Source organism: Falco biarmicus, chromosome 1 (genome assembly GCF_023638135.1).
Source record: "Falco biarmicus isolate bFalBia1 chromosome 1, bFalBia1.pri, whole genome shotgun sequence".
NCBI lineage: Eukaryota > Metazoa > Chordata > Aves > Falconiformes > Falconidae > Falco > Falco biarmicus.
This window is the reverse complement of record NC_079288.1, coordinates 103,652,352-103,680,151: the sequence shown is the minus strand read 5'-3', so window position 1 is coordinate 103,680,151 and position 27,800 is coordinate 103,652,352. Positions and strand designations below refer to the sequence as shown.

Genomic DNA, 27,800 nt, shown 5'->3' with positions numbered 1-27,800 from the left:
ATACATCCAATTTATCCTTCAAAAAAACTCACCTCTTAATCTGTCACAAAGACTAACCTGCATTCAGAGGCTCAAAGTAGCACAGCAGTAATCCTCTGTCTACCCCTCCAGTATCTACATATGCAGATTAAATGAAAACAAAGGGAGTATCACAAGCATTACACCGATGTTACTCCCACCAACTCAAAAGGAACACCGTGTCTGACTGCGCAGAAAAATGGAATGGTAAATAAAAACTAGTTTCCTTCACTGGCAAGTTATACAGCAGCTTTCCACAAGTAACTGCATTAATGGCTCTGTGGGGGACCAAGTCAAGACAACAAAAGCATTGAACATTCTGCAATTTCAGAGTAAAAAGCTCAACATTACGAATGTAACGTGCTGGCCTTTTGGCTGCAGCTGTGGAAATTGGACAGCAATACTTCAGAAGTTACAGAAATACTTTTAATAAAGTAAGAACCATTATGTGCAAAGAAAAGCGCCACACAAATTAGGGAGCTTTCAGCTACCAGCAAAAGGAATTTAAAACAGCTTCAGTTTTGACAACGGACTCCTGTTTGTGACAATGTTTCTTGTTATGCAGAATTTACAAGCGACATTCACAAGTTATGATTTTTTTTCTTTCATAAAGTATAATTTGAATTACAACATTTGCTTTCCAAGCTGCATCAGATCTACAAGGAAAGAGATCAGGTGCTAAGAGATTCCTGGACATGCGTCTCTTTGTCATCTTCTTCATTTTCTTCTTTTTCTTCTTCTACTTTCTCCACCTCAGGTAGAAGTCCATCAAGGTTCAACAGCAAACCTTCACTTGTTGAAGATCTAATAACCAATTTCTGCACAAAAGGACCTAGAACAAAGAACACCACCAATTCAGTCACTCCACCACTTTTCAAGTCTCCAGGCTGATTTATCTTAGTACTAATCTGTACTGTGTCAACCACATAACCAGAATCAGAACTATACATGTAGACACATTCCCCCAGCACAGAGAGTTTAACATCCTCCCTGGCAGATTGGGTTCAAAAGGCAATTCACACCGTGGTGCCGTAACAGGTACTAATTTGACGGCTACCTTATTCCTTCAGTACCTCAGCAGCAGCTGACATCACTGGTGCCCCTGAGCCCTAGAACATACAAGAAAAGCTTCACACACACACTCCTCCCAAAAAAAAAAAATAATCAAATACAGGTGGACCTCACTTCAGGAAGTGGTCCTGACTGGCAAGATAGGGGGAAAGTTTGTGGATCACCCAAATGTTCCTACCTGACTACGGGCATAAAAGAAACCATTCCTAATTTAGGATCCTACCATGAAATGCTAAGGGAATCTTTTGACAAGAAGAACTACAGAAATTGTCAGATTTCTTTACAGAAGAGTAAATCTACATTACACTCAAAGAACATGTGCCTGATGGTATTTTTAATCTTGCATTAGATCAAGTGACTCACAGAGGGATGCCATTTTAGTGTTAACTACATAGCTGCATGAAGACATACTATTACACATGGGAAGTCTGAAAGGAACTAAGGAACACGTATCCATAACTAGTTGGTCTAAGTAATCTGATAGTTAGCAAGCATATCTGGACTCCATTGTTGTAAAAATGTGTTAATTATCAAGTCTGCTTCCTATAAACAGCAAGTATTGTTAATCAAGACACTAAGAGAACCACCAAAAGAATCAAGCTTGATACCACGAAATCAGTAGAAATGCTACTAAGAGTGGAAAAGCTTACCTTTACTTAACTAAGTTGGCACAGTTTACATATAAACTCATTAAGGACAAATAAATACCACCACTTTCTACTTCTATTTACTTGTATTTCATGTCAACCAACTCCTTATATCTTTTCTTTGGGCTGAAATGTTTCCAAGAGCACATGTACTTGGCTTTTCATGGTCTGCTCTCTGTACAGGAGTTCACTGTTAACAGCATCAGGGGGAGAGATACAAGACAATTCTTTTTGCAGACATTAAGCCAACATAAATATAAAAAGTTGTTTTCTTAGCTTAAACAAGGCTATTCTTCCATAAAATTATGTTCATTAATCACCACCTACACTCCAGCTAAGCAGATGACATTTGTTTAAAGTTTGCCTCATTACGGCAAAGAGCAGAGAGCCTGTTAGTTGTTTGCATTCTTTGCTCAACAAGCAGAACCCACAGGAACAATATGCAGAACTCACACCTTTACTCCTTTGTAACCTGATCCTTTTGCTAAGGAATTAAAAAAAAATAACAGCTTTTCTCTTGGCACAGCATTTTAAATAAATGCCTTCGTAATAGGAAAAAAAAAAAGGTGGTATATCTTCAAACAGTAGCTAACCAGACTAGATGTTAACTGAAGCACAGGTTTTTGCTAAGGCAACTGCAGGTGGATTCTGGGTTCAGGTTCTTTGCATTGAGCCAAAACAGGGTCACACCAGTGGGGTAAAACCAATGCACGCAGATGCTGAAGGCCTCCAGGTCTCAAACAGATTAAAGCCATACAAGGAAATCCTTAAGCATCAAGCCTGCAAACTTAAGTTCTGTACAACATCCCACTCCCCTCCTCACACAGACATTTCATAGCACCGCAGAGTTACCATCAATAACAGCAGATGCTATTCACGCCCTTACAGGCCGTCAAGTTCTTAGGTCTTGATTTACTGCGTTGCCTGCAGCTCCCTTCCTCTGTCCCAAGGCAGACAAAGCAGCACGGTCATTTAATAATGACCCAGTAACACACACTCATCTCAATTTTGTTGCTGTAACTTGGACTACCACATTAGAACAGCTACTTACCATCAGTCAATGGCTTGAATGTGCAGATATCATGGATAACTGCTTTTAGATTGGCAATGATCTGCTCAGTAGGCATATCCAGCTGGAAAAGGATAACACAGAGTCAGCCATGGTGACACTTAAAGCCTAGTTCAGGAAGTCTGAAAGCACTAGGTACACATTTACTCTACATTTGGATAATTTTGTTTTTCCATGTTCCCTGTTCAGTTACAAATCCCATTAATATCCTTAATTTAAATGACTCAGAGTTTTTTGTACGTGGTTATATGCTCATCATTATTCTCCATATTTCTTCTCACGACATGAAATTCCCACAGCTTTATAACAACAGATAGCCTTAAAGAGGTAAAAAAGGCTTAAAAACCAATATACGTACAAGTGTTTTTGTAAAAACGATTAAAATAGTCTGAGTAAAGAACATTCAAGAAGTAGCTCTGAAAGACCACAAAACAGATCAACTCAAACACAAGCATCTAAAATTGAAGATCTTAAAAATGCTTAATAGAACCAAATAAATACTTTAAAAACCAGAGTTTCTTTACCTTTTCTTTCCCATTTTAACATATTACATGGAATTTCTACTTTTACATAAAGTACATGGAAGCAGTGAGCTCTAAACATATACCAGTCTGTATCTACCCTTTCTACATGCTCTGGTTCCTGTCCATGGCATTTTTGACCTTCCAAAAAAACCCAAGGACCGATGGATGGCTCCTTGTTCAGCCCAATGTCTTCAACTAATGGAGAACTTAAGCACACCTCACTTCAGACACAGCAGTCCTCACTGCATCAGTCACAGATACTTGGAAGAAAGCCAATACTGTTGTCAAAAAAATTAATACCTCCACAATCTTCCCTCATACACCAATCACCTTCAACCGTGACCACTATTCACCTCATCTGGTCTCTCTTCAAGAATGTGCAACTTACGATCAAGAGACAGGCCAACCTGAACACCCTTGGATCCACACCAGCACTGACCTATATCAGCTCCCCGAGAGCTCCACATGCTTTTCTCAGACTTGATGTTCTTCTGCTATAATGCCCTGCTATGCTTTATTTAATCTGCTGTCTGGTCTCACTCATATCATCCGCGTATCTTTATTTAGAATAAAAAGATCAAGTCCTTTATCTAGAAGTTTCAGCTATAGAATTAAAAATAGCATTTTTCTTATAGAATTAACTCCATTTCAGTACACAAGTATCACTGGGGTCCCCTGTTCCTTTCTGCCACCTCTCAATATAGCATGAGCAGATTTTATCAATATCTCACTTATCTGTGAACACATTACATCTCAATAGAAATACTGTTATAATTGACTACTCTCATTCCAGACCTGGTCCATTAATATCTCTTTACACTCTTCCAGCAAACTCACAATCCAAATCCTCTGCTACACCAGCCAGGACATATTTGTCTTTATCATTATTACACTGATTGCCAAATGCTTAATCATTCATAAATTAACTGATGTAAAAATCTGTTTGTTAATGCTGAGAATTTCACTTTGCTGACAGACTCACCATGCTGTACAGAATTAAAAATAAAGGAATACTCAAAACAATTTAAGCAAAACAATTCATTGTTTCATTCATTAGTTATTGGTAATAACTAATTAGAAACTCTACTTCAAATGAAGGTTTGAATTGCATTCACTTCCAAACCTTACACTACATCCAGGTCTTAAGTGAATCTTCAGTTGTACAATTTCAGTGAGCTACTTGGCATTCACCATCCATCACAAAGTCCAGAAGCATTCATAAGAGACCAAACCGGCAAGCTGCTCCAAACAAGTTACAACTTCTTACAAGGATTTAGAAATACAACACATACTGAGACAAGACTAATTTCAAAATATCAAGACATTAGTTAATACACTTTTATTTGTTAAGATAGGAAAATAGGACACAAGTGACTTGCATTCAGTCAGACAACATGACATATCCCAAAAGATCACATGCTGTAATTTACTATCGATGCTGACAGCTCCATAATGAAGGCAGGTAACACTCAGAGGGTTCCAAGTATTTCAAAATATCTTCCGCATCCAAATAAATATTCCAACTTCCAAATAAATATTGCACAGTAAATCCTCGTGTATACACAGTCATGTGTATCAGCACTTATTTAGTTTAATTCAAACCTTTGCCAAAACTGACAAAAAAGTACTCTGAACCAGATCTTTAAGGCTGTGCAAGCTACTCTGTTCAGATCGATTGCAGTGAGAACTAAACATCTTAAAAGTCCTAAGCCTTCCTGAAGAATAAGCGCATCCGCAGAGGGAGCTGACTATAAGCAGACTATAAATAAACTACAAACTAATTTATAGTCCACTTTGTATTAACACTGATCCAGACATGTTTCTTCCAGCCTTTACTTCAGCTGAGGGCTTCCCATATCAAGTCATGAGGACTTAAAACTCCCATAACAAAGGCTGCAATCATCAGGTAATTAAGAGTTTTAGCATCTTCACTCAGAACTCAGGCACCAGCTTTTCTGGAGAGCTATAGGACAAGGCAGTCATTAATAACTACTGATTCCAAAAACGGAACTGGAATTTTTATGGTTTTATCTCATGTAATTTAATAGACCTGGACTGCCTGGTGACCACTCAGTCAGAAAGCTGAATCAGTTCTCAAAGCACCTTAACTGGGTTTATAGTTGTGGCATTGGCAGGGGGAGAGTGGAGGCAGGCAGAAATCTACTCCAAGTCCCCTACTACAGCTGTTGAGAGACAAACCAAAAAGAATAAAAACCCCACAGAGATCCAAAACTGCAGGTTTGGCTTGCTCAACAAAAAGATCTAGAATTCCAACTATCCACAAGAAATACAAATTAATATATTCCAGTCAAACGCAAGAAAAGAAATGAGTTAATGAAATTAGACGTGAGTTTATAGCTCCATTTTCCAACCAGGTATCTTTTGTCTCCTCATGCTGTCTATTAAGAGGTTTCCCTTTTTCACCTATTTTACTTTTTCATGAAGGTGAGACTTCTGGAGCACAATGAACTGCCAAGCAATTACCAATGGTAATCTGACCAGCGTCTCATAACAACATGCAACCTCCACATCATTATAATATAACCAAATTTTCTCTTAGTTTGAACACAAAACACTTGACTCTACTGAACTCCGAGAACTTGTTGTCAAATGCCTCTACACAAAATGTTAACTACACCTATTTTAAAAGTCAGGTTTAGAGCTACTCCTAACAAGTTTTATTTTACTTTGCAGCAGCATAATGCAACAACCCCACCTGGCCGTTATTCTGGAACATGAGGCACCCTACATTACACAGCAGAGGCAAAAACGTGCCTCTCTGCCTTCAGGAACAAAAAGAAAGCCCCTGAACCAAGAGGTTAAGTGTTGACAAACACAGCAGAAAAACATTCCTGCACCGTTCACAAAGACATCTGGAGGACTGACAGTATCAGCAAGAGAAGAACACTGATTAATGCTTTTATAGGTTTCTGCTCAGTTACGAACCTTCCTCAGAAAGTCAGAATAAGGGAATCAGAGCTCTGTGTAGGAGCCTGTAACAACACAGACCATGCAGACAGCATTTTCTCATCCTAGCACTCAAGGCAGATGCATTTCTGAGGTAGCAGCTCCATGCAGTTTGCCGGAAAGAAAAAAAAAACGTAGGCATGGAAATATCCTTACTGTGGCTGTTGTAAAGCGTTCTTCCCTATTCCTAGTTTAACTCGCTACAGCTTTTCCATGTCCTTGGTTCTTTTTTATTCCAGACTCAAGCCTTTTGCCAGTATGATACCACTAGGAAGATATTATCCCTTCAGAACCTATGCAACATCTTCAGTTCCGAGGTACATAATTTAAGGATGAATATCTCATCCTGGACTTGTTACTAGCTGGAATAATTTAGAAACAGCACTGCAGACAGGCAAGCCTTTCCATGTGATCTCAACTACAGAACAACTCAAACAGGTAGAAGACAACTGCTACAATCTATGCTTTTTGCATTAATCCCTTCACGCCCCAATAAACATATTTCATCCCTCAAGCATTTGAAATTGAAAGTGTTAGCAGCTCTTCCTCAACTGTGGGATTTCTCCCCTCCCCTGCTTTAACAAATTCAGAGCTAAGGATCCATTAGTCTTTTTTTCTTTTTCCAAGGGACACTGACACTTCAGGCCTTCAATCCCATTAACAGCCAAGGGAAGTGGACGCTACCCCTACTGCAAACTGGCATTTCTGTTTCCTGCCTTAAATCTCACTTCTATTCACCTCTATGTTCCGTGTACCTAGTTCAAGAGCTCTCCAGTTCAGTACACATCTCTCCATACTTCTAACCCTGTGAATAAAACAGTGCTCCCGTAAACATGCCCCTTCCCAGAAAATGCATCCTTCCGAACAAACCATACAGGTCCTGAAACCATCTTGCTGCTTTCCACAGAAGAACCATTTCACAGGCAGCTCTCTGCACCGACAGGAAAATACACCAGAAATTTGTTCCTGGTGTCACTTTTGAACTCTGATCTTTCTAAAGAAAACTCCAACGTGGGAGAAAAAATTTTGTGATGATCAACAGCACCCTGTCTGGACTGATGACTTACATCAAAACCCTCAAAAAAAATTAATCTGGCCTCTGCAGATAGCTTAACTCTGAAGGAGATATCCCGAGCATCCTCATTTGTCTCCATTCTGCTTTAAGCTCCATATCTTAAAAGAACATTTTACATTCCAAGTTTCACAACTTCAGATCTACTAATTAAAACTTAACTGCTGCCAACTTCTGGGCTTTTCAAAGACATCTTAATTACTACTAAGGAAACTCCACTGAGGGTGCTGACGTACAAGGGACTGCAGCACTACATCAGGCCACTGGCCATAACTGAACTAACAGGCAACATGAGACAGCAACACTAAAGGGAAAACATCTCTTTGAGAAACGCCAGCTTGGCGGACTCCCAGAAACATCTACACTACTGTCTGGAATACAGCAACAGATCTTCACGCTTCTGTGTAATTCATGAATTATTATTTTCACACTGACAAGATTTAAAAAGCTCTTTATTTAGCGGTGAGGAGATATGCATAACCACTCAAGGCTCTCACAGCCTCCCAGAGCCTTGCCTGCAGTTGATTTCCTTCCAGCGCCACTGCGCGAACAATAGGAAAACTAGGTCAGGTAAAGTATAGTAACTAGAGAGGGTGGAGACATTTTACACAAGCCATAACCACTGAGTAATCCCTCTGCCCACAATTCGAGACACCACAGTGTGACAGAGCATGTCACACAGTGCATGCAGTTAAGTCACCTCTGCCATGCAGCTGATGTTCATTTAGCACATCTCAACTCTGTCTCCAAGTAAACTCTCATCATAACTGCTTCTGACCCAAGATTAAGAGTTCCTTCAAGAGAACCTACTGTTTACTTGTACAGAGTGACACCTCTGGCTGCACATCTCATCTCTGGCTGCATATCTTCTCAAGTGCTACAAAACTGCAGGGCTGAGCTGCCCAGACACGGAACCTAAGGTAATCTGTAACACCAACATCTTTCATCAGTAACAGGATGTGGTTTTAACTTCAAATATTCTAGCTACAGCTGCAGGACACTAACCAGAACCAACTGCAATTGCACTAAATACTGTCAAGACAGAGTTCTTCATTCACCTTTATTAAAAACCCTATTTTTTTTTACTACACAGAAAAAGACTTTACAGTAAGTTTAATTTGCAGGCATTTTTTAGGCTGATACACAGTATAAAATGGCTAAGCTTTAGGCAATCCAAAGCAAAAATTAAAGAATACAGTCACAATACTTGAAACAAAGGCTGATCTATGGATTTGAGGCATTTCACACAGTCGATTAAACTCACAACCAGCTGAAGATACTTCCTGCCTGCATCAAAGTACAATATATAACACATTTTACCAGAATAGTCCCAAGAACCTCAGTTTTGATTATCATACTGATGAGCAAGCCCTTGAAATTCACACGCACAACTCCAAACAGCTAGCCAGAATTAATAAGCTTGCTTATCTCTTAATACTGCCAGACAAAGCTTCAGAGGTTATGTAGCCTGTACGTTTCCTTTCTGCGCCAGTATCAGTTAAAGGAAAACTAAAAATCAGGCAGGATTACAAAGACAAAACAGAATGAAAACAAAACCACACAGTTTGGACCAGGGAAAATGACATAAATATTAAGAAAAACATAGCAAGGGCCTAAAAAAAAAAAAAAAAAGATAAGAGATAAAAAAATACTCATATATAAGAGTATAAGATAAGAGCTTGAACTTACAACCCATAGTTCATTTACTTAAAAAAAAAAATGAAATAAACTTTATTTTACTCACAGAAGAGTGCTGAGGAAGGCAGAAGGAAAGGGAAGCCTATGTTAAAATGTCAACTCAAAAGGAGATAACTAGGAATAGTACCTTTTTCATCCTATTTTGTTCATTATTACAATTCCTTGTCAATATAGTGGCAAATACAGATCCCATTCTTGGTATCCGTAACTCCTCCGCATCAGGTATGCCTTGCTCTCAGCTTTAGCAGAGCCATCTTCTACAGCCACGCATTTAACAACATACAGGACTCGCATCACGTGAAGATGTCACACAAAGATTTAAGAGTTCCATTTACTTCACAGACCAGTTTAAAAATATATTAAGAATCTCAGAACAAACAGATTAAAAACATGTTTTCCCCCCCTCTTTTAATACTAACTTCAGTTCTGCTTAGTAGAGAAAACTTAAGAACTCTACATAAACTTACTCTTGCTATTCTTGTCTTGATTACACGCTCATCTTGTACCATGTACTCAAGACCTTCTCTGAAGAACTGCAGCATTTTGGGAATATCATGGCCCATGGAATCTAATTTTTTTTAAAAAAAGGCAAAAAAGTTGTCTTGAGTAATGCTTATTAGTGTGCCTAAGCATGACATTAGTAAGAGATAATTCAATCTTTCAATTAAGGCAGTTAAACTCCAATTAAAAAAGCAGTTTCATGGAAAAGACAGTGGTGTCCTCACACATACAGCGTAAATCATTTCTATCTTCTCTCCTCCTTCATTAATCAGCAGACATGAATAGTTAATACAGTAGATAATGTAACAAAGGCTTCACTTCACATAAATAACCTGTTCATGTACATAAAAACCAAAGCTTTATTACCTAATGCAATTAAAGCAGCTTGAAAGACTAAAACCTGCAGAGTTAGGTTTATAACAAGCCCGAAGTCCTCCGTGAAAACAAAGCCTACCACTACATAGTAGCAAGGTTACGCACTACCTGGAATACATTGGCCCAATCCAGCCATTCCAAGTCAGAACAGCTGTTTCCCACCTCAGCTGCAAGGGCTCGTTTGACATATTTATACCATGACTCAATGGCTTCAAATACACACATTACTTGTTCCACACATCCTTTGATGGCTCCAAGAGAAGTCAGCCCTGGATAAGCTACAAACCAGGTCAGTTCTTTGTGGCATAACAGCTTTTGTTAGTTAAAAAAAAGTGTATGTGGAGTATTCTCTGCTGCAATGTTTTGGACAAGTTAATAGGTTTGTCTCCAATGTTCAGAAATTTAAAAACACTGCCTGCAGCTTGTAAAACATTAAGACAGCAGAGAAGCAAAATACAGTTCAAGACTCAGTGCTTCACACAGCGTGCACAGGCTCTATGTTTGAAAAACAGCTTTTTTTTTTTTTCTTATCTGAAATAGGCCCCTGACACATAGCTAAAAGTAAATCAGCAAGGGAGGACAAAAGTATTGAGAGACTGATACCAGTTGCTATGAAAACTTGACCTGAAGAAGAAATGTCTTGAGCATTATGAAAAAGGAGAGATCACACAGATGAAGGAGCAGGCTGTACTAAGGAAAAGCACAAACAACTCTCTTGTTGAGTAGCAATATACAGGCAGAAGGGGCACACAATTGCACATCGGTTTGACAATATAACTATCTCAGCGAATATGTTTTTTTTCAAGTTGTTTCTCTCTTCCTGGATAACTGCACAATACTATTATGGTTCATCAGGACTAAAAATCATAGGGGCAACTAGCAGGCAAACTTACCTTGAATCTAATTCCACATTTGCCCATTGGAGGAGAAAAAAACTATTATTATCCAAGACAAAACATGTGGTTCAGTCACATACAGTCTAATACTCAATGTAATTATACATCCTTGTCAAAAAATTTTCAGTGTCACCTCTAGAGTTAAATGTTGTTCAGTACTTGAGATTTATAAAGAGAAAATTGCTTCTTACTTCTTCTTGTGCTTGGGTATTTTCGCTTTAGTTTGTTTCTTAACGGTATTAACTTAGGCATTATTGCAGGAACAGCTACATAGAAGTCCACTTGGATTTCATCTTCCAAAATCTACAATAAATGCAATTAATATATTTAAGGAATACAATAAATTACGTCAGTATAGAAGTTGACCTACAAGCATGTCTGAGCACAGAAGCCCATCTCTCACTCTTCATATTGGCTACTAACTAGAAGCTAGAGTTTACTAGACATTAGGTTTCTTGCTCTCCCTGCCCCCAGTCACTGTTTAAGTTAGAGGATTTATATAATTCTTAAAAAAAAAAACAAATACCCATTTGACTAATTCAACTCCTCCCACAACAGCAGCTCCATTTGCTCGAGCTATTTCAGCTTCTTGCTCATCCTGCGAAGAGAGAAAAAAATTAGAGTAATGTCTGTACTACCCATTAATTTGTATCTACAGTACTGGATAAGAGACTTATCTTTGACAACTAGGTATAAAACCAGGATATTTACAGGCTGAGAAGGAAAGAACGCTGTAAGGCAATCAAAGACAAAAAATATCTAATGCTGGTGATTTAATATAGGAACAGCAACTCCACTCCAGGTCCCAAGGAGAAGCAACAGTCAAGTCTCTTAGTCAGCTTCTACGGGAGAAGGAGAAAAGCCCATCTCATTTGCTGAGGAGCTTGATCAAAAACCCAAAATCTCCCACCTCGACCCCCGGCAACTACAATGAACCATCCACTGGAGGGAGCCAAGATCTCACTCCAAGCTTAAAGAAAAGCAGAGAACAGGCTACAGAAAACCACTATGAAAAAGGCTGTTCAACTTTTGAAAAGTGCTACTAAACTTCTGTCCTCTGTGAGGTTTTGCTTTTAGTAGCCTGAAATATAGAAAAGTAAAAGGCATCAGTTCTGTAAAAACTTCAGCTCAAGCTTTTGATACAAGCAGATATTTGTGACTTAAAGCAAGAATCAACTTCTCCTCACGAGAATAAACTTAATAGCTTCACACTTCCACCCAAAAGCACTACCAAGTGTTTCAGTCACTCAGCCTTCTTCCACCTACACAACTTCACAAGGCACAGGATCTCCTATTCCACATGAATTTGAGTGCGCAGAGAAGGTTGTAAGATACAGCACCGAAGAACCTGGCATGCTTGGGTCTTCTCTCAGCCCTCCATTCTATAGGAGGATTCTCACCTTGTAGGTCAGGTAGAGATTCTTACAAAAATTAAGCCTAAAGAGTAGGCAGCTCAATCTGTGACAGTTCTCTAGGATTTCATACAGATATATGCCTATCTACTCTGTTAGAACAATTAACTGACAAAGGACAGCAGCAGAAGCTGAAACTAGTCTCATACAGATGCTACAACTGCTCTCCACACCGTTTTTCATTAGTGAACTCCTAGGAGAGCAGACAAAGGGCCTGAGGCAGTGGGCTGTTAAGTTGTTTAGGGGTTTTTGAGGAGAAGTTTCCTTCCCCTCCTCCCCCAAGGGTATCCTGTTACAGCACAAGTTACTGTGAGCAACACCTGCTTTTAATCTGCACTGCAGACCAAGGCTTAAGACAGCAGGCTTGGACATGGCTGCTGCACTAAACCATCTGAGTGTATTACAAAAAGGTGACAAAGGTTTTACTCTGTAAATGACCTTTAATCATCTCTTCCTTAGTCACTTCTATGCAGACGTTCACTCCTTCGGTGTGTAGCTAGAATAACCTACATATACTTAAACCTATCAGGATGAAGGAAATCCAATAAGATGTTTATTAATACATTAAGACGCTGCTGAAGGCGAATCCTAGACAGACTTAGGAGTTCTACAAAGCATCTGCAGAGTCTTCTCAATAGAAGATTTTCAGTACTTTGTACTGGGTCTGGCTTAGCTCCACAGCAGGCCTTACGGTGCTGTGCTTTGTGATGGTAGCTAGAAAGGCAGTGATAACACCCCAGTGTTTTGGCTACTGCTGAAAAGCGCTCGCACAGCACCAAGGCTGTCTCCCCAACCTCCCCCTGCAGCAGGCTAGGGGTGGGCAGGATCCTGGGAGGGGACACAGCCAGGACAGCTGACCTAAACTGACTGACCCAAGGGATATTCTGTACCATATGACATCTGCTCAGATATAAAAGCTAGGTGAAAGGAGAAGGAAGCGGGGCCATTCATTATTTATGACATTTGTCTTCCAGAGCAGCTGCTAAACACACTGAAGACCTGCTTCCTGGGAAGTGGCCTAACATCGCCTGCTGACGGGAAATAAAGAATAACATCTTTTGTTGTCCTTTGCTTCCGCACGTGTGACCTTTGCTACTGCTTCATTAAACTGCCTTTACCTTGACCTATGAGGTTTCTTTCACCTTATTTTCTCCCCTCCTCATTCCGCTGAGGAGTGATAGAGCAGCCTGGTGGGCACCTGGCATCCAGCTAAGGTCAATCCACCACATAACTGCATGGGAACTAGCTGCACTGTAAAAGCATGCTAGATACATAAAATAAGTAATTCGGGCTTACCCACCTCTGTGAAAACCAAGACCTTATTTGTTTCATCTGTAAAGCGATGTGGAAGAACAACAATGCTTGAAAACGGTTCCACTTTTTTCTAGTGAGCAAAGAAAGACAAATATTAGAACAAATAAAAAGAATTCATGACTTAAGGGGAAGTTACACAACTGCATGGAGTAGGTCCCCTAAATAGCAATCTTACCCACAATTTCCTTGCACAGAGGTCATTAACAAGCATGGTTTCTAAGTTTTGACTACTTTTTTAATGTCCAGTATATACTCAAACCTTAACTTGAGATATGAATTAATTCTGCTGCAGTCTGCCCAAGAGAAAGGGGCTGGGATCAGCAACTCCAGTGTAGGATTGCTACCAGGCCGAGGTGCAGCCAACAACAAACATCAAGGTGTTGCAGTTCCAGCTTATCTAAATGGTGTTTCTGATACAATGGCCAACGCAAACCATCAGGCAAGGAATGTCTCTCTCACCAAGCCTTAAGAATGCAACATAACCTCCAAACCAGGAGCAAGAGGTCTGTATTTTTTTAAGCATGAACTTTCTTTCTAGCTTTAAAGGACCCCGGTATAGCAAGAGGATATTTAGTTACAACGCAATGAAACCTGCTCTTAAGTGGCCTCTTTTCTACTTATGGGGGAAGCAGAGGCATTTTAGGGAAAGAATAAACTTGGCTAGACATCTTCAAATCACAAAGGTCAGGCAAACAAGCAATAGCATACTTTCAAGGAATATAATTTAAAAAAAAACAAATCAAGACCAGGTGGACAGAGGCGAGAAGAAGCTTGCATTTACACTTCTCTCTATAAGAGTCATCACAGAACACATTATTTTGGTAACACATCTTTAAGCGGAAACCCTAAACAGATGCAAAGCTTAGTTTGATCAGTTCTATGCAGACATGAATTTGAGTCACATAATTTGTGACTGTTTTGAAAATCTGCTATGGTGCTCTCTTCACCTTAGGGGTATGAGAGATGTTTAATCATTATACACATAAAAAGGTACAAAGCCACCTGCAAAACCACGCATTATTCTGACACCAGAGAAGCTGCAAGAGGCAGCTGAGAAGGCCAACAGCAGCATCTGCTCTACACTGAAAACACTGCCTTCCCACAATAAAAAGAAAAAAAAGCATCAAAACTTGTACACTTTCAACCTACCTTCTTCTGTAGTGCCATATCTAGGAATACATTAATATAGACATGCTGCTTGGGGTAAGTGAAGTCCAGTTCCTGAAATTTTTTTAGCATACCCACAGCCTTTTCTACATCATAGGATGGTCGCTTATAATACCACGTCAAGTATACATCATCCACGGGCTTGCTCATCAGCGGCCGCCTGTTAGTTACTTGTTTCTTCTTTCTTTCTTCTTGCTTGGTCTTTTTTGAATCTCTTTTTGCAGTTCTAAGATAAACAAAAAAATATTGTTAGATCAACTGTAGAGTTTGGCACGTGTTCCAAGAGAAAAAGTAGATACTGTCATGTGTCATTCATTTAACAGGAAAAGTTCCACTCAAAGATGAACAGCAACCCTAAATTCACCTCAGTTACTTGTCTCAGATGACCAAGAAAGAAATCAAACATTCAAAAATCAAAAGCTCTGAAGGCAATTAAGCTCCTCAAACAACCTAGCTGCATTGGTGCGGCACAGAACCAAGCTTACAGCCTCCTACCACATCAAAGGGAAACCAGTTTAAGATAACACACTGACTTTTACAAGTCTGGCAACAGGCACTGTGCCCGAGCCACCTCCAAACTGAGTGAGTCTCTCACAGCTTCCCAGTAATGAGGAGCCCCATCTACAGGGCTTTTTTTTCTTTAATGAGTCATGGCAGTCCCACCTTTCAAGAAAGGTTTCTCCTCCCTTTCCTATATCATTTTGCATGCACTTAAAACACTAACCCCAATCCTTATTCCCCTACCTATTTTCAAAGGTTCTCAAACCAAGGGGAAAAAAAATTGAATAGCTAGACACTCTGTTCCTCTGTTGACTATGGCGAAAGACTCTGCAACACTTCAGAATGTTTGGTGTACAGCACATTTCACTGTTCCGCACACAAAGGTAATTTTTACTTCTCCCGCTTACACCATAATATTAGACTTAAAGAAACAATGAATTAAAAAAATAAAAAGCAACCTGAATCAAGAGGAGAAACAGTCTGAAACCAATTCCATAAGCTTACCAGCTTTCATGCTGACGGTACTGCTTAAGCTGCAATCCAGCCAAACCCTCCAAAAGCAGACATCAAAAATATTAAATAAACCTTTCCCCATAACCGTTACATTATCACAAGAGTAACAGAAAACACTCCCTGTAAGCGCAGCTTTGATCGTCTCTCTCCAGGCTGTTTCTCTCGGAGCCAGCAGCTTGCGGGATGCCACCAAGGCCAAGCGGGATGTTAAAACCAACACTGCAGGCCCCGAAAACACCACACGTTCCTCCTGCCACCACCACCAGGCCACCCGGCGGCCAAGAGAGCCGCTTCGGATAAAAAACGCACTCACTTCGCTGCCGCAGCGTAGGGCCGGCCGGGCGGCGCGGCGCTCACCAAAGCGGGGGCGGCGGCGAGGCGCTGGTCGAGCCCGGGGACGACCCACCCACGACACGGGGCCAGTACTGCGAAGGAAAAGCAGACATCGCCTCAGCCAAGCGGCCCGGCCTCCCTCACCTCCCCGGGGGCCATCCGCCAGGCGCCCCGCCACCCCCGCCCGGGCAGGGCCCACCACTCCTCAGGGTCACCCCGCGACCAAGGAAAAAGCCACCGGCTGGAGATAAAGAGCGGGCAGCCAACAGCCGCGCTGTCCCGGCGGTGAGAGAGACAGCGAAGGCCCTTCACCTCTCCACAAGCAGCGGCCAACGGGCGCCGCCATCTTGCAGAGCCGCCGCGGTGCACCGCGAAAAGCGTTCCCCGCGGCGCCTAAGTGTGCCGGGGGGGGGGGGGGGGGGGGGGGGGGCGGCAGCACTTCCGCCGGCGGCCGGAAGCGCACCGGTGCCCCGCTACCGCCGTCCGCCCGCCGCCGCTGCCGGCGCCCGCCGTTCCGCGAGCGCGCCGCTCCCCCTTCCCGCCTTGTGGCTGGTGCCCGATAAAAGCTCGGTTCTTAACCGGCCTGAAAGGCGGCCTCGGTACAAAACCGGGGTTGTCCCCGCAGCCCTGCGGATAAAACTGACACACACACACCCCGCCTCAAGAAGGTGTTCAGTGGGCAGGGCCTGTGTCAGAGACCCGGCATGGTGGTGGCTCCGGGGGGCTGCAGGCATCCAGAGCCACTTCCCTCCAAAACTGGCATGTTTCTGCCCAAAAGAAACATCTGTGTGGGTTAGTGTTGGCCGTTTCTCGCTTAATGTTTTTTGCTGTGAGTCCCAAGTAACTCAAGAAAAATATTTTCTGGCTCCCCATCACTCTCATTCCCTTGCAAATGGGTTGGGAAGAGATCTGCCCGATCTACAAACCTACTGGTGGAGCAGCACCCGTTGAGAAGGACTTCATTTCACCACCTCCCCAGCTAGGCAGATCTATGCCATAAACTATAATCCTGCCTCTTGCGACATGCATGCTCATTAAAAGGGGGGCTGTTTGTTCCACACTGATGTGCTTTTGACTAGAAACGTCCTGACTCCTGCAGTTTCATTCCCCTCCCTGACAAATCCATGTCCAAGAAAATTCTTTAACATCCAGTCAAGTCCTTCCTGCTCGAAACTCCTGAGCTCAAGCTCATCCTGTCTGTTGGTTTGTGTGGAAATATTTGTAAAATACCTGACTAGCAATGACACTTCGTTGTTTTCTTGCGGTGCAAGATGATTCAGACTTTCCAGAGAAATGGCAGCGTTTGTCTCCATAGGGACCACGGGCGCTGCAAAGTGGCTGTTGGATGTTCACATCTCACCTGGCATTCCCTGATACGGCAGGGAGCCTCTTGAACTAGAACTGTTATTTTTAAATCAGACAAATGCACGTATATAAAACAAGTCATAACAAAACTGAGATATATTTGTCCAATGTAACTATACACTCAGTGTCCTGGGAAAGGCTCGAGATAGGGAGATGTGAGGGTGATAAGGGGGAAAGTCCTCCTTGGTTCAAAAGTCTCAGGAGTGAAAAAGTACAAATTTAGAACACATAGGCAGAGCAGGTCTGGGGAAAGGGGTTCGTTTCACATGGCTGTTAGGCATGTATGTCTCCTATAGAGGTAGCGGATGTAATACAAGACTCACCATGTGACTCTTTAATATGCACCTGTGGTCTTCTGCCATGACTCCTCAGTCTCCTTCTGAGCCTTGTTAGACACAAGGTCGCTGCTGTAGGTCATGGATTTTGGCCCTGGGAGGGAACACAGGCTCACGGTTAACATGCACCCACTCCAGATCACTCCCTCGCTCCGCAGCCTGCTTCCTATCAAAACCCCTATAGCCAAAGGAGCTACTGCAGAGGCTCCTTTGGTGCTTCCTGTTCTCTGAGCATAAATGAGCTTTTTTGGTCCATCACAAGTCCAGGCAGCTGCAGTAGAAAGCAAGTTCGAATAAAAAGCTCTTGGGCTTGATCTCTTGTCCCAGCCTGTGCTTCCCCTGCCCCCTGCTGCTCCCTCAGACACCTCCCTGCACCTCTCCGATGCTTTTTTTCCCTCCCAGCACCATTTTCCCACCTGGGCTGTCCCATAGGTCAGCCCGCAAAGACCTCCCTCCCTCCCTGCCCCTGGTTGCTGCTTTTATTTTATCTGTCAATCCATCTTTCCCTCACGGGAGGCCCAGGTTCCTCCTGACTGAACGCGGGAACGGCCACTACACGGATTTTGCTGTGCTTGGGAGAAGATGGGCTTCAACACGGGAGTGCCATTTACCTGCGCTTCCCTGCTTTGGCTGCCCAGAAGAGCATCCCCGCCTCACACAGCTCTGCACAACTGAAATGTAGGCGCTGGAAAAGATCTCGCAAAAAACAGGAGCTGCTGCCTGCGGAGAAACAAGCTGTGACGGACACTGAAGAGATGCCTGCCCCTTCAAACCCCACGCTGAACACGGGGGGCTGCCCCCACGGCCTCGCAGGCTGCCATTTCCCGCTGCCAACCCCGCGGCCCCCTGCTCCTCCTGCCTCCACGAACTGGGGGGGCTGCGGACACCCCGAAATCCCCCCGCACCCACGGGGCACGGCGGGCCCTGCCGCTGACAGCCGCCCCCCCGGCGCCCGCCCCGCAGAGGGCTCCTGGCTGCCGCCAACATCATGAGGTAAAACCGGCGTGTCGTCTCGCCGCGGGCCGCTCGGGGCCCTGGCGGTGTCGCCCCGGGGCCGGTGTCGTTCCCCGCGCCGGGGCAGGTGTTGGCAGCTGCCGCGCGGGGTTGCAGGGTTCGGCGTGTGCGGAGGGCGAGCGGTGGCACGGCCCCGCGTGTGCCCCAGGTCCCCGCGCTGCGGCCCCGTCCCCGCCCGCCTCCCGCCGCCGCCTCCCGCCTCCCCGCGCCCGTCCCCGCCTCCGTCTCCTCCGCCCTGCCGAGCCCCGGCCCGCTCCTCCCCGCCGCCGCCGCCGCCGCCGCCGCCGCCGCCGCCCCGGCCCCGCGGCTCCGTCCCCGGCCCGGCCGCGCTCCCCGGCGGGCCGCCGCCTGCATGTCGTTGCTGCCCGCCGCCGCCGCCCCGCCGCCCTGCCGCCGCCGGCCCCGCCGCCCTGCCGCGCCGGATGCAGGTGAGCGCCGCGGCCCGGCGGGGCCTCCTGTGCTGAGGGGGGAGCGGGCCCGCGCCGCCATGTCGGGCCCCGCTAGCACCGGGGCCAGCACCGGGGCCAGCACCCGGGGCGGCCGCCGCGGCCTGGGCCGCCTCGCAGCCGCCGCTCCGCGCCCTCGCCGAGCCGTGCGTGCGGGTAGGGAGCGGGGGCTGCGGGCATGTCCCCGGCGAGGGGCGGCCCGGGGGGGGACAAGACCCCCGCGGGGGGCCGGGGCGTGAGGGGCGCGCGGGGGGCCCGGCGCTGGGCCCGGCGGCGGGGGCGTCCCAGGGGGCTGGGCCGCGGCGGCGTTGGCAGCCGTCCCCCGGGCTGCTCTGGGGCTGCCAGGCTCACCCCGCAGCCCCGGCTGAGGGCGGCAGCGACGGGGCAAAGCCGGGCCGTGTGGGGGGAGAGCTGGGCCCCGCTCCCCGCCGGGCCGGCCGCCATCCCGCCCTGGGACCTTCGCCCGGCGCCGTGGGGACCCGGCGGTGGGGTTGGTGGGGGTGTTCGTGGCGAGGGGAGGGTGTTTTGGGGGAGGGGAGGTTGTTTGTGGCGAGGGAAGGGTGTTTTGGGGGAGGCGAGGGTCTCCCCACTTTTTCCCGGTGGTCCACAGCCATCCCGTAGAAGGCACATGGCGGGAATGTCACCTGCAATAAAAGCTGGGCTTCAACCTCAGGCAGCAGTGACTGCGAATAAAATAACGTGCCTAAACACTTGAGTTTTTGTAACAGTTTGGGGCTTGCTTTCTAAACTTAAGTACTCTTGGTAAATATGGCGGAGGGCTCGGTTGCTTTCTGCCGGTTCGTGGCCACACTGAGTTTTTTCTGACTTTCTGAAATATTTAGCCACCAGCCTTTATCAAGCCATTTTTGAAACTTTGCATAGGCTAAGTATTTGCTTTGGGGAGTTACAACTTCTCAGGAGCTGGCCTGCTGATAAGAATTCTAGATAGCCTCGTTTAAGCCGGGGAAGGGGGGCTGCTGCACTGAAATTCATGCCTGTGCCGTCCCCTCTCCGTGACGCTCTGCTGCTCAGCCAAGCTCAAACATGCTCCCTCGCAACCTGAAACTAACCTGGAGGGGAGAACACCTCATCCTGATGTTGCTCACAGTCGTACTTTGTGTGTGTGTGTGTGTGAGTGTGTAGACATAGCTGATAATGAAAGTGATGATAATGTGTCTATTTTTAGCTCTGCCACTCCTTTGAGATGTTTTTGTCCTGGTGCTTTTTATTTTTTCCCCTAAACAAAAAAAAAAGTACAGTATTTCTAACAACAAAGTGTTCCCTGTGACACAACCCAAGGAATTCCTAGAAGCTGTATCCCAATTTGGAGGGCCAGAAGGCTCTGGCGAAGGTGGAGCACGGCCTTTACAAACACAGCACTGCCAGTGATTTTATTTCTGCATTCTCCCTATCAAAATAGGAAGCGGTGGCGCAATTTGTACTGCCAAATGTCACTCTTCCGACACACAGCCCTCTTCAGGTACAGCCACGTGCCAGCAATACCTCACAAAAGCTGCAGGCAGGCTTTACGTGTGAGGTTTACTTTGCACGGTGTGCAAGCGCCACAGCCTGACCTGACTTCCTGTACGTAGCCTTTCTCCTTTCCACAGCCCTCTGCTTCGGACGGCTTGATTCATTAGTGAATGTAAATGGGTTCGGAGGCACCACAGCACTTGCCTGTGGCTTTCTTTTCCCCCACAGAGGGTGTTGGGAGGTTATTTACAGTTTCGTTTTGTAATTTTGCTCCAGAGCAGATTGGCAGTGCATGCTTCTGACATCTTGTGGTTCTGTGCTCTGGAATAACGATATGCATCTCCATACACGTGACCCACAGTATCGTGTCGATTCATCTGAACAGAACTTACGTTTGAACATCAACTCAGGCATTAAATCTCCTTGCCCGCTGTCTTCAAAGATGCTTGAAGATGATGAAAGTCCCATTGCAGTTTGACTGTTCAGTTTAACTGAATGGTGGGAATTTTGCAGTTCTTTGCTGTCTGCTAAACAAATCCCATTAAACACTTTCAGTTTTGTTCTTTTCTTACTATTAAAAGCGAGGGTGGCCTACTCTGAGTGCTTAAGTACAGCAGCTTAATTTATTCCATGTTATCTTTCCTTCCTACAGGGGCTCTTTCTAATTTAGTTTGTGTATTTAATTGAAGGATAAAGCACAATGTAAATGGCTGATAGGTTTTGCCACGTTCCTCGGCTAAGTTTAGGTTTCCTCTCTCCTTGGAAGCCAAGATCCTAATGTGTCAGCGGCAAAGGAGTGAGACCACCCATCATCAGACTGTTAGAAAAACTTAGTTTGGCAGTGGCACGAAAAACATCAAACTTTGCAGATTCGTTTTAGTCGCTGTTGAGTTTCCCACCAGGTCTATGTGGCAAACTTCTGCTGGCACAGCTCTGTCTGCAAGCTCTGTGACGAAGTGTGACCCGTGACTGACATAGCTGTGCCAGCAGAAGTCCCAGCTGTAGAAGCAGTTATCTGCAAAAGTGCACTTTTACTGATATAGCCTGTTTTCGTTTTTAAAGGGTGTTTTTCCCTATCCTGGTAGCCTGCTGCTCAGAGATGCAGTGTAATCAGACATTTATTTCCCTGGGAGCACAGGACATTTATTTCCCTGGCTTCGAAGGTATGGCTGGTCAGGGTGTATTTTCTGTGTGTGCCTCTCCTCTTCCCATCCACAGTCTGTAGGAGCTCGGTCACATTTGCAGTAGGAATTCTCTCCTGGAAGTAAGTGATGCTATGGCTCTACTTGTTTTCTTCCCCTCTGAGGGTGTTTATAAAACTTACATTTCACATTTCATGTGATAAGCTGGGATTTTTATTTTTTTTCCTATGGGGACTGTGGTTGTTTTTCATTAACAACCTTGGTTTTGCAAAAAGCGAGACAGGCTTTTGACCGAGTTTGCTAAGCACAATAATATTTAGCTTTCACACCAGTGTTACAAGAAATAAGTCAGGAAGTGATCCCAAGGTGTGTGTGGACTCTAGTAGTAAAATGAAAAGCAGCACTGGCAAAAAAATCAATTTCCACACTGGGTAAGTCTTAATTTAAATCTAAAACACTGAGAAGAAAAACTTACATCTAGGTAGATCACAGCACCTGCTTTCCTTTTTTGTTCAGAGTCAGCGTGCACAAATGGGGAGTTGTATTTCTTTTTTCTTACTAAAACCTTTCTGAGGTCATTCTGTTTTTAAGTGGTAAAATTATGTGTCAGGAACGTGCTTAACTTTAGAGCAAACTTTCTTTAACTGCCAAAAAAACCTGCCTAGATCTGCTTTAATCCGTTGGACACTTTTGGGTTACTTAAGTTTAAAAGGGGAGATAACTACAAATAAATGGCTTGCTTACTAGTTATTGGGAGGAACTTTTGGGATGCCAAAAGGCACTCAAGGCACTGGATGTAACCTGATTTGCAGAATACTGAGAAAGCAAATGTAGTGGTGGAGCTTAGTTGTTTGGGAGCGTAAGACGGCATTTGAGAAAACTTTAAAAAATAAGTTAAAATATGTCTTAGGCATATTTAGATTCAGGAGGATTTACTGTGGATTTACTACTTTAGAGCATTAAATGCTAAGCCTCTTGTAATATTCCGCACCCCACCCCCCCCAATTCTGTGGTTCTCCTGATCATAGCCTGTAATCAAGGCTTGGGTGCTTGTTACTTGCTTGCTTCAATTTAACAGAACATTTCTCCTGTTTCAAGGAGATCTGCCTGCACTGTAAAGATGGCTCAGGCTAGTGGAGCAAGCTGCCTTTAAAATGCTGCACTTAACCTTGCACACGACAGCCAGCTGTCAGGTCTTCCTTCGCTCTGGAAAGCTGTGTAGAAATTGTGACTAAATCCAAGAGCTGTGCATTCTCCTCCATTTATCAGGTTGTCAGTTAATGTACCTGTCAAAACATGCAGCAAGCTGTTCTGATGGTGCAGCTATCCCCACTGAGCTGATTGAACTTTGCTGGTGCCGGAAATGGGAATGCTCCCAGCCCTGCCACGCATCAGACCCTGTGTTCAGCCACTTTCTCTCACTAACCTGACAGTAAATAAACAAAACAGGATGGAGGCTGCAGGGTGTTCATGTGTTTTAAAAGTGTTGATTCTTAGATCCAACAGTGACAATACTGTGTAACTTCACCTTTTGATTAATTCTTTGGGTTTCAGTGATTTGTCTGTACAGCTTCTCCATCTCACCTGTAATGATAAAAAAAGAGACTGTCTTAGGATGTTTCTTTATCACTACCTTTAGCTGGTGGCAAAGTTTCTGGAATTCTCTTGCTCTCCTTCCCATCTTAAAAGGCTTACGTATCTCTGGTCCTTGTCAACAAACTTCACACATGTACCTCCAGCCACAAGACCACCCCAAAAAAGATCAAACAGCTCAGAGGGGACAATAATCTCTGAAGTATCCTGCAGGAGATGGCAAAAAGACTTTATATGCACAGGGTTTACTGCATCCATTTGTGCCTTTTTCAGGAGTGCCTTGGTGTAGATCTCAGAGCAGGGTGCCGAGGACTATGTAAAGCCTTTAGCTGAACAGGCTGACTGGCTGTGTTTGAAGCTTGGTAAATTCACAAAAGGGCTATGTGACACCTACCTGTAATGGCAAGGTACTGGACATGACTTCGTTTCTGTTATTTGGGAGAAAAGTCCTCTCTTAGAGCTGAAAACAAGAAGAAAAAAAAATCCACAAAAAATACCAACCCCAAACTGGATAAAAGAGAGCACTGGAAGAAAACATCTCCAGAAAAGTTGCTCTGGAATCCTGTTGAGAAGAACAACTTTTGCAGTTGCTTGCGCATCTCCCTACAGAGGATCAAGAAGTAACTGAACAGTGTTCAGGCACTGCCAGAAAGCTTTCCCTCTAGGGTTCAAGAGTTGATCATTGAAAATACAATTAAAGGTAGGCAGAAATGCCTTATATAAGACAGAAATGCATTAAATGATGTTCTACAAGAAACAGATTTTATCCCTTTTATGAGGAGACATTAGACCAGCCCTAATAAAAATGCTCCGAGATGAAGAAAAAGCAGCTCCAAACAATTTTAGCTACAACTCATGCGCAGTTAGTGAAGAGAGAGGTTTTTGAAGCTGTACGAAGCCAGCACCCAGGGCCAAGGAACAGAACCCCATTTAGCTGTTGCATGTTGTGCACACAAGTAATTTGACTAAAGCTTGTAACCTGCATGTGTACACACGGAACAGATAAGGTTGTGTGTGTTCACCCTTACTGTAGCATTTCCTGATGTAAATGATTAATGGCATTTTATGATGGCGCGGCATTGTAGCTGTTTATGCTTAGCATTTGCCACATGGCTGTCTTTCACATTCTGCTTGCCTGTAAAGGAGCTTTACCTTTTCTCTGAGAAAGGTATATAAAATGAGATTAAAAGGGCTGTAGGACTCTCTATGGATTTCCTAGGATATAAGAATACAGGATGGTATAGGCGCCTATCTTAAATGAAGTTAACGCTGTGTGTATGTTGTCTGCAGGCATGCTTCACAGATTCATAACACAGTCCTGTTAACAAAGGTGCTTGGACCATCTATGTTAGCAGCAGAGAAATTAAATACTTCTGCCTTTTTTGTCAAAACTAAACAGGTTGGGTAAAGTGAAACTTCCACTTCTAGCACAACAGTGAGAGCAGAGCCATAGGAGAGAGGAAGAGAAGGGTTTTTGCTCATTGCCCTGCTGCTGAAAGCAAGTTGAGGCTTGCTTGTGACAGTGATGGTTAAAAGCGGCTGTGTCAAAAATAGCAATCTTGGGATCAGAACAGCAGTACTGCTGCCTGGCTCCAGTTCAAGTAGATCCACTTGAGGGAAAAGTCTAGGAACATAGATGCCAAGCCTCAGGAGGGGGCATATACTTTCTGAGTTAATGGGGTGATGGATCTTCAGAAGGGGTTTTAGTTTTGGGTTCTCCCCACCCCCATTTGCAGCTTGAGGATTGATGAATCTTTGGCTGTTTACAGACAGAACCGATTAATCCTTCAGAGCACCCTGCCATCATCCCGGCTGATGTGAATCAGGATTATTTGTTACCCTGAACAAAGTATAAAGGAAAAATCTATTGTGCCCTCAGCTAAGAGCTGAATTTTTATGGAATTTTTATGGCTGGGAAGCTACTGGAGGCAGGTCTCCTCCAAAGAGCCCATGGGCCTGTGCCCTTCCTGAGTTGGGCACCCACCTGCAGTCTCTGGAGGCCTGTGTTGGAAGGGAGAATGGAACGCAAAGCTCCCAGCTAAGGGCCCTTTATCCTGGCCAGCAATCCTTCCCTAACTACCACTGCAAGTCAAAGCTCCCCAGTCTCCTACTTACAACCATCTGAATCTAAAAACCCAATTAAACTACCTTAAAAGCTTTTTAAACGCAAAAAATACTCACAGGCTGAGGCAGTTCTGCAAGCTGCCGAAGAGAGAGGAATGTTTAGCCTTGTGTTGCTGTGGAGGAAGGTTTTGTTGTCTGCTTTTGGGACAGGTGGGGAGGAGAAGAAGGTCTGCTCACGAAAAGTGAGGGGGAAAGGGAATCATCTTCTCTGTAGAAATACCCATGCTACGGCTCACAGCTACACACAGAAGGGATATGTAGCCTTCACCTTATGGGGTCCCAGCACTGAAAAGGGAGCTTTCCCCACGTAAAAAAATGGCCTTGGTTTTCTTCTTAAGACGTTTTGACAGCTCCAGAAGCCTGACTCAGTAACGCATCATTTTGAAAAGGAGGTTTTTACAGGCTGCTAAGCAAAGTTTTTTGAGTGCTACGATGTAGGCCTTTTGGGTGAATTTGAGACCCAGAAAGGCTCTTGTTTTCATTTCTTTGAGTGTCCATTACCACCTGAAACAACCTTTCTTTAGCAAGTTTCTTCTCTGAGGGAGCCAAACCTCACGTTGGGAGCAATAATGTAAGTGTCATCCCTCTTCATTTTTTTCCTCTTTGCTTCGGTGTCAGGGTCCATCAAACATTTTTTTAGTTCATCACATTTCACAAGTACAAATATAACTACAAAAAGCATCGACTTCTGGTCAAGCTGTTAATAATAGTCAGGGCTTGTAGATTGTGCTCGTTTGCTGTTTACCCTTTAGGGCAGCTGAATTAATTGATCCGTTAGTTTTCCCCTCGCTTTTCAGGAATGCTTCCATCTGACTTAACATCTTTATGCCTTCTAATCACAAATTAATATTTTTTTTTCTCCTTCCTAAGAAATCAATCTAAAGGTTCTTTCAAAAGGCGCTGGCTTGGCGTTGGGTACATAGAGAAGCACACTGAAGACTTCCTTCTGCAGATTTTTAACTGTTTTTTCCATGTGATACTGGCAGGAAAATTGAGAAAGCAGGAAAGCAGAAAACATACTTTGTATGCTTTGCTGGACATCACCATCCTGTTTTGTAAACAGTGGAGAGGTCCTGCAGGTTTTTGTGTTTTCAGCTATGTGGCCTGCAGCCATTCCTGCTCCTGGTGCTAGAGATTTCATGGCCTAAAAAGGTATTTGAGAGCTTCCAGTGGAAAGGTCCCATTCAAATACTCTGGATGCATTTCTCTCTTCCATGTAAGCTAGGGAGTTTGTTCCTGCAGGGTGGAAGCAAAAGTACACCTGAGACTTGCTTGCCGTATGTACTTGCATGAAGTCAGTAAGCTTCCCAGTGGCACGAGGCAGGGTGTATCTCCTTCAAATAAATGTCTTTTATCTTGAGTCAGCCTTGACATGTGGAGAATACCCTTTGCTCTTCTCATTGCTCCAAGTCTGAGAGCTGGAGTAGAATTAAAACAGTCGGAAGAAAGCATAAAGTTGTCACCCAGTCGTCTGTGGGAAGAAATGCAGATAGGAACCATGGCCAGCCCTCTGAAACTGCCAGTGTTTCCTGGACTTTCGGAAAGGGTTGGTTCACTCACTTCTTGTCGGAGCACGTATCGGTATGCACTGCTCAGCCCTTGCACACATGACACAGGCTGCTGCAAGATAAGTTTCCTATCTGTACCAGCAGGAAGCTCTAAAACTGATTTGCAAGGGACATAAAAGCATAGCAGTTGTCAGAAACAGTGCTGTCCAGGTAAAAGAAAACACTCTTTGCATTTTCTTAGACTCATGGAACTTGCAGCTCTGGGCAGGAAAAGGCCAATTGGGACAGTGTGGAATGTAGTTCCAGAAAACTGGTTAGTGCTTCCTCTATACCTTAAAATTCAATTTATATTTATTCTGTTACATGAGTTTACAACTGGCCCTGGAAGTAACACAGGATGAATTATCCACCCAGCAGAAATTTCCACTTGTGAACGCCTTTCCTCTAATCCCTTCTTGTTTTGGAAAGTTAAGAAAGCAAAAGGAAAACGGGGCCAGACGAATTCTCACATACCAGAATATAGTCACAAGTGCCAGGAAGAGTCTGGTTCAGATTGTCAGATGGCCCTTGGCTTGCATTTTTTCCTCCAACCAAATCATGTCTTACCACTGGGAGTAGTTCAGTCTGTAGGCATGCTTTTGTACCTGTGCAATGATCCTCTTCCTTCTCCTCACTCTGGAGTGAAAGACTGGGAATAAGTGCAGTTCATCTCATAAATTAGG

General features: G+C 44.3%; 2 protein-coding genes and 1 long non-coding RNA gene across 5 annotated transcripts in view; 1 reads left to right on the top strand and 2 right to left on the bottom strand.

The window, feature by feature from the left end:
- Positions 1–426: 426 nt before the first annotated feature.
- Positions 427–16,488, bottom strand: MRPL1 (mitochondrial ribosomal protein L1). Its single transcript, XM_056355251.1, has 9 exons — positions 16,391–16,488; positions 16,059–16,170; positions 14,714–14,957; positions 13,551–13,634; positions 11,365–11,436; positions 11,030–11,141; positions 9,534–9,634; positions 2,788–2,869; positions 427–850 (listed from the first exon to the last, which is right to left on the bottom strand). Exons 1-9 carry the CDS (start codon positions 16,422–16,424, stop codon positions 690–692), a joined length of 1,002 nt encoding a protein of 333 aa, XP_056211226.1. The 5' UTR covers positions 16,425–16,488; the 3' UTR covers positions 427–689.
- Positions 16,489–16,519: 31 nt separating this feature from the next.
- Positions 16,520–18,631, bottom strand: LOC130156667 (uncharacterized). Its single transcript, XR_008824555.1, has 3 exons — positions 18,390–18,631; positions 17,767–17,872; positions 16,520–17,479 (listed from the first exon to the last, which is right to left on the bottom strand). It is a non-coding gene; the product is annotated as an uncharacterized LOC130156667 (long non-coding RNA).
- Positions 18,632–18,684: 53 nt separating this feature from the next.
- Positions 18,685–27,800, top strand: part of CNOT6L (CCR4-NOT transcription complex subunit 6 like) — a 37,420-nt gene continuing 28,304 nt past the window's right edge. Inside the window, exon 1 of one of the 3 annotated variants that reach the window (XM_056355209.1) lies at positions 18,685–19,220. The gene's annotated coding sequence lies outside the window, so the exon portion shown is untranslated. Of the gene's footprint in view, positions 19,221–19,249; positions 19,395–21,851; positions 21,976–27,800 lie in introns of those variants that run through there. The other 2 variants (XM_056355217.1, XM_056355227.1) reach the window with 2 other exon arrangements.